Source organism: Notothenia rossii (assembly GCF_949606895.1).
Source record: "Notothenia rossii genome assembly, chromosome: 4".
Taxonomy (NCBI): domain Eukaryota; kingdom Metazoa; phylum Chordata; class Actinopteri; order Perciformes; family Nototheniidae; genus Notothenia; species Notothenia rossii.
This window is the reverse complement of record NC_136902.1, coordinates 91,439,818-91,452,317: the sequence shown is the minus strand read 5'-3', so window position 1 is coordinate 91,452,317 and position 12,500 is coordinate 91,439,818. Positions and strand designations below refer to the sequence as shown.

The following is a 12,500-nucleotide window of genomic DNA, read 5'->3' as shown; positions in this document are numbered from 1 at the left end:
GAAAATACCATTAAGAAAGCATTTTGCATCTGGAAAAAAATATCAAATCTGTGTCATTTTAAAGTAACGATGTGGTCAAGTGGTCAACAAGGAAGCGGCTGTTCAACCAAGCATGCTGTCCATCATCAGCTGTTTCACCCGAGGCGTCCAATCAGTGACGGCCTCACAGGACACGCCTTGTTCCTGGAGTGAAGCAGAAAAAATCCCATCACGTTTGTTGTAATTGATCAAAAAGAAACGATTGTATTCCACGTGAAGCTTTGGAGCACGTTCCTCTGTGCATGCAGCGATAAATATCCAGAGAGGAGCGTCATATCTCTTCATTAGCAACTGGAATGACAGCAGCAACTCAGATGAAATGATGATGCATGACAATACCCGGGAGATATTGGAAAAAGATCCCCACAAACTGGGATGTAGCCTGCTGTACAATTACAGGCCACTGCACGCCAACGAATGGAACGAGATTATAAATTGAGAAAAATGGTTGTGCAAAAATAGCTATAGCGTTGGATGACAAATTATCAGATATACATTTCTGAAAATCAAAAACGATTGAATTATTTGTGTTGGCCGATATGTTACATTTTCCCCAACGTTAGTCTAACAAATTGCAATAGCAGATCCATTCAAGCAGTTTTTTGTGTGGCACTGTGCCCACTACCATCTGTCCACTTTTCCAACAAACCCCAACTCTGGTTTACTCCAAATAAACCCTTTTTCAGAGAGATAGAGTTGAGATTACTATTTGGGGGCCTGACCCTAACCCTGAACCTTAAACTATCAAATTACGGTAAAACATTAGAAATAGCCAATTGCCCGATATAATTAATATCCAATCCCCTCAACCCTAATGTAGACGTATTCCCACTTTTTAATCTTTTTGCAATCAGCATCAATTATGTATTTGTGATATAGCTCTTCTCAAATCATTGTAACATTATTTTGCTTTCAATATCTGAAAATATAACACTATTCAGCATCTCACAATCATACATAGAGATTTGTGTTGGCCGATATGTTTAATTTTCCCAAACGTCAGCCCAACAATTGGTAATATCAGATACATTCACGCTGGTTTGTGAGCAGCACTGTGCAAATGTACCCTTTTCCCAGATAGTTAGATGTAAGAATGCACTCGCTCTTTTGGGGCAGACCCTTAAACTAGAACAATATAATCAAAATAACACGGGGAAAAAAAATGCATTTAGCCAATAATTGGCCAATCCCCCAAACCCTTAATTGGACATAATCCCACATTTGATCTTCGTAAATCAATCAGCATCAATAATTTATTCGTGATCTAGCTTCTCTCAAATTAAATGTACAAATTATTGTAAAACAAATGTTACCCATCAAACATGATGTCCTCCCCTGTACTAGGAGCCACCAACGATCTTAAAGAGCTACTTTTTGGTGAGCATGTTATCCACATTTCTAACGAATATTTCTGTTTCAATTCAGTGTAACGAGACCAGATGTTGACTTTGTGTCTTGTCAAACATGCACTGTTTCTATTGCATTGAGTCCAGAAAGACCAGCAATTGTTTTTGTACTCAAGGAAATGTTATGTATGATGATTGGCAGATAGCATATTAATGTCTGTTTATGACATGGTTGTTTAGAGAGAATTGGATACCGGGGCATCATTACACCATTTTTTATGACTTAAAGGGGACATACCATATGTTCATTTTTTGTTTCTTATCAGTATGTAGTGTCTCTACTTTAAAGAGTGCTCTCCTGGTGATGTTCAGGTGTATATCAGTATGTAGTGTCTCTACTTTAAAGAGTCCTCTCCAGCTGATGTTTAGGTGTATATCAGTATGTAGTGTCTCTACTTTAAAGAGTCCTCTCCTGCTGATGTTCAGGTTTATATCAGTATGTAGTGTCTCTACTTTAAAGAGTCCTCTCCTGCTGATGTTCAGGTGTATATCAGTATGTAGTGTCTCTACTTTAAAGAGTCCTCTCCTGCTGATGTTCAGGTGTATATCAGTATTTAGTGTCTCTACTTTAAAGAGTCCTCTCCTGCTGATGTTCAGGTGTATATCAGTATGTAGTGTCTCTACTTTAAAGAGTCCTCTCCTGCTGATGTTCAGGTGTATATCAGTATGTAGTGTCTCTACTTTAAAGAGTCCTCTCCTGCTGATTTTCATGTGTATATCAGTATGTAGTGTCTCTACTTTAAAGAGTCCTCTCCTGCTGATGTTCAGGTGTATATCAGTATGTAGTGTCTCTACTTTAAAGAGTCCTCTCCTGCTGATGTTCAGGTGTATATCAGTATGTAGTGTCTCTACTTTAAAGAGTCCTCTCCTGCTGATGTTCAGGTGTATATCAGTATGTCTCTACTTTAAAGAGTCCTCTCCTGCTGATGTTCAGGTGTATATCAGTATGTAGTGTCTCTACTTTAAAGAGTCCTCTCCTGCTGATGTTCAGGTGTATATCAGTATGTAGTGTCTCTACTGTGACATGTCTCGATGCTTTAATGTTCAAAAAGCTCTTTGTTGTTCTCATACTGCCTGTGCTGCAGCACCTCTTTTCACCCTCTGTCTGAAACCAGAGCCCAGTCTGCTCTGATTGGTTAGCTGGCTGGCTCTGTTGTGATTGGACAACCAGCTTAGAGATGTCCCGCCCCTTAGCCTATCACATACAATGTGTTGGAGCGAAAGCCAATAGTTAGTGCGAGTGTTACATGGTGATGTCATTATGTTGTGGAAGCAAACAAAGGAATCTAATGGAGGCATTTCAAGAGTGTGAGGGAACTTAGGGATTTTAGCCTTTGCAGACCATTCACATGCACACACACCTATATAATCAAACTACAGTAGAGGGACAACCCCAAAAAGCAGAATAGGGCCTCTTTAAAAAGTTACTCTTGTTTAAAAAGTAATGCTGCTGTAACTTAACTTTTTAAAATGAAGACGTCCTTGTAGCTTCTTCAAAACTGCCCTGACTAAAACTGGCTTTTCTCTCAATCTGAACAATTTAAACAGAGGGCAATTTAGGCGTCTTTTATACAGAGATGATGCACTTCAACGGTTACTGTCAAAAAGCTACTTCAAATGCAATTAGTGGCCTGCAATTATTCATTCATTCAAGTTACTAGAACATCCTGTTATCCACAGACCTTCAGTAAATGCTCATATGTCTCCCCAATATCACTTTAATGTAAACATAATTCAAGAACACACTATTCTCCCTTCTTGCAGTCATTTTGGTGTCAGTGTAACTCTATTAGCACTATTAATGATTTACACTTGAGGCACTTTCAGGAGCTCCATTAGTTTCACATGTCGGGGATAATTATTGAAGTCTGTACACATTTTCAATCATTCACAAGCACACAGCGCTGTCAGATCATTCTTCATCCGTCGCTCTGAGGCTTGTGTGTAAACCCGTTTTCTGTGCAGCTCATAAATTACTTTGTTACGGCTGGATCTTTGCTGAGAAGTAAGGAAAGAAATACAAGATGTTGCTCTTAAAATTGGCCTTTCTCAGCTACGAAATACCACGCAAGAATTCATCACTTTGGTTCCCAACACACTCCTTTGGTGCTCAGAAGTCAGACGTGCCTTGAGGAACTAAACGAAAAGTAAAAAATGACGAGTGTTTTTTCATTAGGTGGTGTACAGAGTGAACCCTCCGGCGTGTATTTCACATCATTACAGCACAGTGCTCGGGATGTGTAGCGGAAACTGAACGACCAATCACATTTCTTCGAATGTATTAATGAAAAGGATGAATCACGAAATGTTCTACGTTTCACACATTACCAGAATCTGTCTGTTTCAATAACACAGCACAGTTTGCACTCAAGTCAGCTTACAATCATATGTATTATCCCAGATAGGGTGCCACGTTAAAGGTCGAATCTCAAATATACTTTTCAAAAGCCATTACTGTTTCCACTGTAGTGAAATTCAAAAGAATCTCGTTATGGATTCACCGCAGCATGCTGCATTATTTCTGGGAAATAATTGAGCCTGTTAGTTGTTAGGTTCAGTACATGTGGGGATAACAAAGAGTATAATAACACTGAGTCAATGTGGAAGTATTGATTTGATTTGTAATCTCAGTCATTTAGTGGCAGGTTTTTCTGTTAAGAAATATGGAGTTATATAGTGATATTTAATGTCTCTACTTTAAAGAGTCCTCTCCTGCTGATGTTCAGGTGTATATCAGTATGTAGTGTCTCTACTTTAAAGAGTCCTCTCCTACTGATGTTCAGGTGTATATCAGTATGTAGTGTCTCTACTTTAAAGAGTCCTCTCCTGCTGATGTTCAGGTGTATATCAGGATGTAGTGTCTCTACTTTAAAGAGTCCTCTCCTGCTGATGTTCAGGCGTATATCAGTATGTAGTGTCTCTACTTTAAAGAGTCCTCTCCTGCTGATGTTCAGGTGTATATCAGTATGTAGTGTCTCTACTTTAAAGAGTCCTCTCCTGCTGATGTTCAGGTGTATATCAGTATGTAGTGTCTCTACTTTAAAGAGTCCTCTCCTGCTGATGTTCAGGTGTATATCAGTATGTAGTGTCTCTACTTTAAAGAGTCCTCACCTGCTGATGTTCAGGTGTATATCAGTATGTAGTGTCTCTACTTTAAAGAGTTCTCTCCTGCTGATGTTCAGGTGTATATCAGTATGTAGTGTCTCTACTTTAAAGAGTCCTCTCCTGCTGATGTTCAGGTGTATATCAGTATGTAGTGTCTCTACTTTAAAGAGTCCTCTCCTGCTGATGTTCAGGTGTATATCAGTATGTAGTGTCTCTACTTTAAAGAGTCCTCACCTGCTGATGTTCAGGTGTATATCAGTATGTAGAGTCTCTACTTTAAAGAGTCCTCTCCTGCTGATGTTCAGGTGTATATCAGTATGTAGTGTCTCTACTTTAAAGAGTCCTTTCCTGCTGATGTTCAGGTGTATATCATTGTGTATTGTCTCTACTGTGACATGTCTCAATGCTTTAATGGCTCTGATTGGTTAGCTGGCCGGCTCTGTGGTGATTGGTCAACTGTTTAGAGAGGTCCCGCCCCTAAGTTTATCACATACAATAATATCCGATAGGAGCGCTAGCCAATAGGAACGCCTTAGGTGGTTTTTTGGAAACAGTTGTTCCATTGTAGAACAAATAAAATAAACAATAAATAAAATATAACATAATGCATTTTATAATCTAATAAATAGATTATATGTAATACATAAAATGTGATTTACAGTTAGCGGATGGTGGCTAGTTAAAAGCTTATTTGTTTGTTAGAGTTGTTCTCGTGCAATTTGGACTCATCACCTCGATATGACATCAAGTCTATGTCCACATGCAGAGGAAATATTAGTCCAAGTAAATACAGTACGGTCACTTGTTTTGTTTTATAACTAAAGGATCTTGATATCTGGATTTAAACACGTGAAATGACCCCGGCAAGAAAAGCCAAGGGACCCTTAACCTATTCGGGTGGCCCACGCATCCACCCCCCCCTCAAATAAGAAAATACGTGCGAGTTCATGGCTAGCGGACAACGTTCTTGTTTCTCTGTGTGGCGTTGTTAATGAGTGAGACACACCGGAGTCGAGGATCTGTGGGGTTTATTCTCCCAGAAATATAATTTACAATTTAGGTATTTAGCAGACGCCTTATACCATAGCGATTTACAATGACCAACAGGGACATCCTCCCTGGAGTAACTGAGGGCTAAGTGCCTTACTCAAGGGCACACTAGTGGTGGTGTTCCAGGCGGGATTTGAACTCGCAACCTTCCGATCATCAGCCCACCTCACCACCAAAAAAAAAAAAAATGTAATTGCGGCCCGCCACAATTAAATCAATGGATGGGAAAAACTGAACTGTTTGCCATTTTAAAATGATAAGGTTTCATTTAATCCCTTTATTCCCCAAGTATGTAAACAATGATGATAAACCACAATGTCCTCTGCCTTCGTGCCTTACCTTTACATGTCAAAGGGATTAGCCTTAATGATTGGACACCAAGGTTCAAAGGGCTCTCATCCACCACTGCTGCTTGTGATGTAATAACGTCCAGTGAGTTGTTAAGTGTACCCGTGAGGAGCCACTGTATGAAGCTGAGACAGATGGTGCATTAGTGGCGCTGAGATTTCTTTTTTAGATGTGTTAAGTGGGCCTAGAAGCATGTTAGCCATTATTGCAGTGAGCTAATTATTAATAAACCCCTGTAGCAATGGGAGCGTGTGCATGAACACCCTGTCATCAGGAGATGTGTTTAATATGCAGCTGCTTATAAGAGCATGTGGCAATTTATTTGTATTTGATCTATTAATTGCAAACGTTCACATTAACTTCATACAGTTGGATGAATATATATATTTTTTTTTTTTTATTCCTGCCCATTTTTACATTGACTTCTTATTTGTATTTTATTTGATCCTTTTATTTCACATTTTACTTGAACCTCTTGTGTCCATACACATTTTTTCTATTTTAACTTAAAGTGCACCTATCATGCTATTTTTAGGCAATAGCATAGGTCTCAGATTTTTACAAATATATAAAAAACATGTCTATGAAATGTTTGGCTCAAAATACAGATCACCCATTCTAGCCATGCCTCATATCCCTCTATTTCACTTCCTGTTTTCAAAAGTGCTGATTTGCGGTATAAAGCTTTAAAAAAAAAAATGATACAAATCAAAAGGAGGGGTCTGAGCTCATGCGGGACCCGGCAGCTACTGTCTAAACTAAATACTGCCGTGATGAAACTCCATATCATGGATTATCAAGGATTCTCTCTGAAACAGTATGGAGCTCAAAGGCTTTCTCTCTTGCCGGTTATACCACAAGGTGAGTTCCTTTTTACTTCCTGCTTCTTCACACACATGCTCTCCAGTACAGGTTAGCTCTGAGTGTTAGCCATGCTAATGTAAACACCGACCATATTACGTCCTAAACAGTCGGGCATTGTTTCTGATAGCAACGTTTCTGATTGGCCCGTGGGTCCACATTTCAGATATTACGTCATATCGGACGCAAATCTTGATCAGCTCCGTTGTTCCCCGTTTTTAGAGATTTGGGTACGGAGGAAAAAAGAGGGGGTTTTATTTTCTGACGCTGCGTGAGATCCCCGACACAACGGGGACACATTGATGTAAAAAAGACATCAGAAAGTGTATTTTGCATGATAGGTCCCCTTTAAGTTATCTTTTTTTTGTAAATTTTCTTGATTAAACACATGAATTATCTTTATTTTATTTGATATTATCTTTTATATTATTTACTTAGTTTTATATTTTTATTGCAAATATTACTTTAATTTCATATAGTTGGATGAATAATTGTTTTTATTTTTTACTTCTGTTATTTATTTGATTTGATATTATCGTTATTTTATTTTTTATTGTTTTAATTTCTTATGCTTATATAAACATTTTTAACTATTTATTTGATATTATTTCTAGAATATCCCCCACTGGATGAAAACACATTTGGATTCTCTTTAAGAAGTTAGAATCTAAGATAGAGTATTATTTCCTTTGCGCATGGTTTAACATTTCCCCTCTTCGCTGGATCCTCAAATTAAGATCCTCAAATACTTTAAAAGAGCATTAGTGTCATTTCCTTCTCACAAACGGACGAGAAATGAATTATTACTTCCCCTTTTTTCAGCTCCACACTTTTTACTCTCTGCTTCTGAATCTTATCTTCATCTCTGCTTCACACCCCTGGTCCCAAATATGTTCTGTGTCTGTCACACGCCCCCCCCCTCCCCCCCCTGCCCCCTCTCTTCCATCTCTGCTGTGAAATATTGATGCAGGTAAATGACATCAGCAGTCAGAAGAAATGATGCCACCGCGCCTCTCGGCCTCTCCTCGCTGTTTTTCTCATTATTTCTCCCCCACTCTTGCGTCTTGTGTAATGCCTCTATGTTTTATTTATGATGGCCTCCATTTTATTTATTTGTTTGGCACCTCTCCCCCCCCCCCCCCCCCCCCTTTATTCCTTTCAGTTGTCTGGGACTGTCTTTTTTTTCCCCAATATGTACACACTTACAGATGCAAGACAAAAAAGGTGTGTGTGTGTGTGTGTGTGTGTGTGTGTGTGTGTGTGTGTGTGTGTGTGTGTGTGTGTGTGTGTGTGTGTGTGTGTGTGTGTGTGTGTGTGTGTGTGTGTGTGTGTGTGTGTGTGTGTGTGTGTGTGTGTGTGTGTGTGTGTGTGTGTGTGTGTGTGTGTGTGTGTGTGTGTGTGTGTGTGTGTGTGTGTGTGTGTGTGTGTGTGTGTGTGTGTGTGTGTGTGTGTGTGTGTGTGATCCACTTGTTGGATTTAAACCCAGTAATATTATGAAAAATAACTGCAGCTTTTCCCAATGCTCGTTGATTCAGGAGATAATGAGATAAAGTCGCTGTGACATCTGGAGCCTCGTCTGCCGAGGACAATTACACACATTTCACTGACGCTGGCTACCAGCTGCATTTAGGGACAGTCCATTGTTCACTATACATGGGTAATGTGCAGTTTCTGAGGAATGGAAATGTATGTTTCTGACCATAGTTCAGCACAAAGCATCTGAGTACTTCTACTTTTACTCAAGTACAACATCTGAGTACTTCTACTTTTACTCAAGTACAACATCTGAGTACTTCTACTTTTACTCAAGTACAACATCTGAGTACTTCTACTTTTACTCAAGTACAACATCTGAGTACTTCTACTTTTACTCAAGTACAACATCTGAGTACTTCTACTTTTACTCAAGTACTAGATCTGAGTACTTCTACTTTTACTCAAGTACTAGATCTAAGTACTTCTACTTTTACTCAAGTACAAGATCTGAGTACTTCTCCTTTTACTCAAGTACAACATCAGAGTACTTCTACTTTTACTCAAGTACAAGATCTGAGTACTTCTACCTTTACTGAAGTATAAGATCTGAGTACTTCTACTTTTACTCAAGTACAACATCCGAGTACTTCTACTTTTACTCAAGTACAACATCTGAGTACTTCTACTTTTACTCAAGTACAAGATCTGAGTACTTCTACTTTACTCAAGTATAAGATCTGAGTACTTACACTTGTACTCAAGTATAAGATCTGAGTACTTCTAGTTGTACTCAAGTATAAGATCTGAGTACTCGTCCCACTATGAAAGTCCTTTGAAAGAGATTTCAGCCAGAAAATGGGATTTTGAAAGATTTAAATATGAAATCGTCGGGGTCAAGAGCTACCACCTTCACAGTATGTTGAAATGAAAGCATGTTCTGTGCAGTATAACAAAGACCACTTGACTCCATTAAAAGTGTCCTTCAGGTACCTGATAGGAACAATATTCAGAGGACAGGATAAAGCTTTCGTTTCCTGAATCATTTCACAGAGTGTGAAATAATCTGCTGGAGATGAGTGTGATGTACTCGCTGTAATTTGTTTTGTGAACTGGTTTGATGCTCCATCAGATTCTGCCAGAGTGAAAAATGAATCTCAGTGGATTTAGAATATTTAAAGAGCTTAAGATGGTTTTCACTCAGATCTGCTCACTTTTCAAAGTGAAGACAGTCATTTTGGGTGTGTTTCCCAAAAAACAGAGCCCCCCCCCCCCCCCCCGGCAAGAAAAGCCAAAGGCTCCTTAACCTATTCGGGTGGTCCACGCATCCACTCCCCCCCCCCCCCCCCCCTCCTCAAATGATACATGTGAGTTCATGGTGAGTTGAGGATCTGTGGGGTTTATTCTCTCAGAAATATAATTTACAATTTAGGCATTTAGCAGACGCCTTATTCCAAAGCAACTTCCAATAACCAACAGGAACATCCTCCCTGGAGTAACTGAGGGCTAAGTGCCTTACTCAAGGGCAAGTGGTGTTCCAGGCAGGATTTGAACTCGCATCCTTCCGATCATCAGCCCACCTCACTATCCATAGACCACCACCAAAAAAAAAAAAAGAAGATTTTTTTTTTTTTTTTTGAGATCCATTTGTGGCGGCCCACCACAAATAAATCAATGTATGGGAAACACTGGAGCTTTATGGTGGCCGTAGAGTAAGGATGCACAATCAAAAAATAGCATCATGTTTCTCGCATAACGTTCAAGTTGTGTCATTAGTTTCAAACCAGTAAATTATATGCATTTTTAATGGAATTATTTCTATGAATAGCTGCGAAAAGTGCAATTGCAAGCAGTTACTTGCTCGCTCTCTCTCTCTCTCTCTCTCTCTCTCTCTCTCTCTCTCTCTCTCTCTCTCTCTCTCTCCATTTGTATAATACACAACTGTACATGTGTTATGTAAAACATGTACAGTTGTGTATTATACAAAGAGAGACTATCCAAATGAAGCGTTGCCACAAGGCTCAAAGGTGGTTTGCTCCCACAGTGCGATTGATCGTTAACATTAACGACTCACCATTTTTACAACTTTTCCCAAAGCTCTTAAGACTCTTTCACAGCCCGCCATTATTGTTCAAACCACTGAGTGTTTAACGATGTTATTTTACATTTGAGTCTAATCAGACACGCAGAAATAGAGCTTGAAAGCGATAAGGAAAGTGAGTGTCAGCAGAGAGGAAGTCAGCCGGTAGTTTCCTGCACGAGTGATCAGTAGTTATTGCTGCAATGTGTCCCTGTTGCACCATTTGGTGCGGTGCAGATTGAAACAACAGACATGGAGCATGAGCATGAGGGATGAACTCCACAGTGTCTTTAGCCATCATTGGGAGAGCTATTCAGAGGATAGAAAGACGAACGATGAAGATATGAACTTCATTAGACAGAAACTGCAGCACTTCAATAATAACTTATCACTTAAACTCCTTGTTGGAGATAATCTGTTCTATTAAGGGACATGTTATTAACAGTGCTATGTATCTCATGTGGATCACAGGAGGAATGTGTTTTGTCTGTAATTTGAGGTGAAAATGCAATTTTTCGCCAACCTATATGGGCTGTTTGTGCGCCCCAAAGAATAGAAAGTAATGTATATTTTTAAGAAACAACGTTTATTACAGGTCTGAATACTTTTTAAGCATGCCACAGATATGCATTGTTGGTGTTTCTGTGTCTTCCCTCGACAGATTTGTGGATAAAACTAAAATATCTTCGTAGCTTTCACGTCGACTGTCAGGATTTCTGCTACAAATATTCATGTTTCCTAGAGAGGATGAATTAAATTGATTTAGGTGAAGTTCAAGCTTGAGGTTTTGCTACTAAAATATGTTCAGATATTCATGGGTCTCAGCTGATCCCAATGAATGATGGTGGCGCTTTTACATATATTGTAAATAGTTGGATTAGATCAGTAACATTTGGTAAAAAACATTCATGATCCCCAGTGGATGACATCTATAAAATGAATTGACCTACTAGCCTTTCATCTATGCCATCTATAGGGTCAGACATGCTCTCCTAAATGTTAGTTCATTACCAAATACCTGCTAAACTAATGACAGCCCCACAAGTCTTGTGTTTATTTTATTAGCAAATGTTAGCATGTCAAGCTAATGTCATGACCTGGCTCTTGGCCATAACAAAAGCGTGGAAAGGAATATATTTATTAACAGCAATCCAACGTTAAACAAAACTAACATAAAGGCAGGGCAAAAGCATAAACGAAAAGGCTGCTCTCCCAAAACTGGGGGGTATACTACGAAGCTGGTTCAACCTAACCTGGATATGTTTGAGTTAGCCGGTTGGCCTAATCCAAAACATACGCGCTCTCGCTAAACGGTCCTACGACGCGGGTTATCAAGTGGATCGCTCAAGCCAGCCGTGTCCTATCTAGTTAGGTGCGCGTTCACATGAAAGGGGTGGTATTTGGAGCATTCGACCAATCACAAACATGGAGAAGCGTACTGACAGAGCAGCGTCATACTTCCTGAATGAAAAGTCAACTATAATATTAGACATATGAAGAAGTTAAACTTTAAACATCCATGACTTAAACACTTTATCCAGGATCAAAGCCACATAGCTGCACCTGCAAGGTGAATACAGCTGGTAACAGAACAAGTGTTTGAATGCGTACATCAACAGGTTTATGATATCACTGCCCCGTCTAAGACACCATCTGACTTTCATTACATTTGAATCGAGTGTTTCGTCAATTTAATGTGTTGCTTAAAATAATCCTTCTGCATACAGTATGTGACACTGTGAGTGTTGCACGGCCAGATACGGCTCAGCTGACTCAGATAAGGAGATATATGATACATTATGATGTGATATGCCGCGGACTGTACTTAATGTTACTTTGATCCGGTTACTTATGTTGTGGCAGATATTTAAGTAAGCTTTCTTAACGCTAATGTTATAATAGTCAGATTGCTCTGAAGATGGGAGGTGATATTCTATTAATGTTCACGTTCACACAGTCGGTGATTTTTGCCGGCCGTCTTTTCTGCAACGGCAGCTTTTCTGTATTTCCTTTCTCCTGTAATATGACTTGATCGCTTTAAACTCCGCACACTGAGCTCTGATTGGTCAGCAGGCAGTGCTTTCACTGAGTTGAGCTCTTAGCCTGCAATCTAACCTGCTCCGGGGCAGGTTAGCCGC

General features: G+C 39.4%; 1 protein-coding gene across 1 annotated transcript in view; it reads left to right on the top strand.

Moving 5' to 3' along the window:
- LOC307034965 (chloride channel protein 2-like) overlaps nucleotides 1–12,500 on the top strand; it is a gene marked incomplete at its 5' end in the record, with an annotated part of 153,871 nt that overhangs the window by 118,010 nt on the left and 23,361 nt on the right. Inside the window, one exon of the mRNA XM_079673889.1 lies at nucleotides 1,384–1,416. Within this exon, the coding sequence (XP_079530015.1) occupies nucleotides 1,384–1,416 (33 nt within the window). The remainder of the gene's footprint in view (nucleotides 1–1,383; nucleotides 1,417–12,500) is intronic.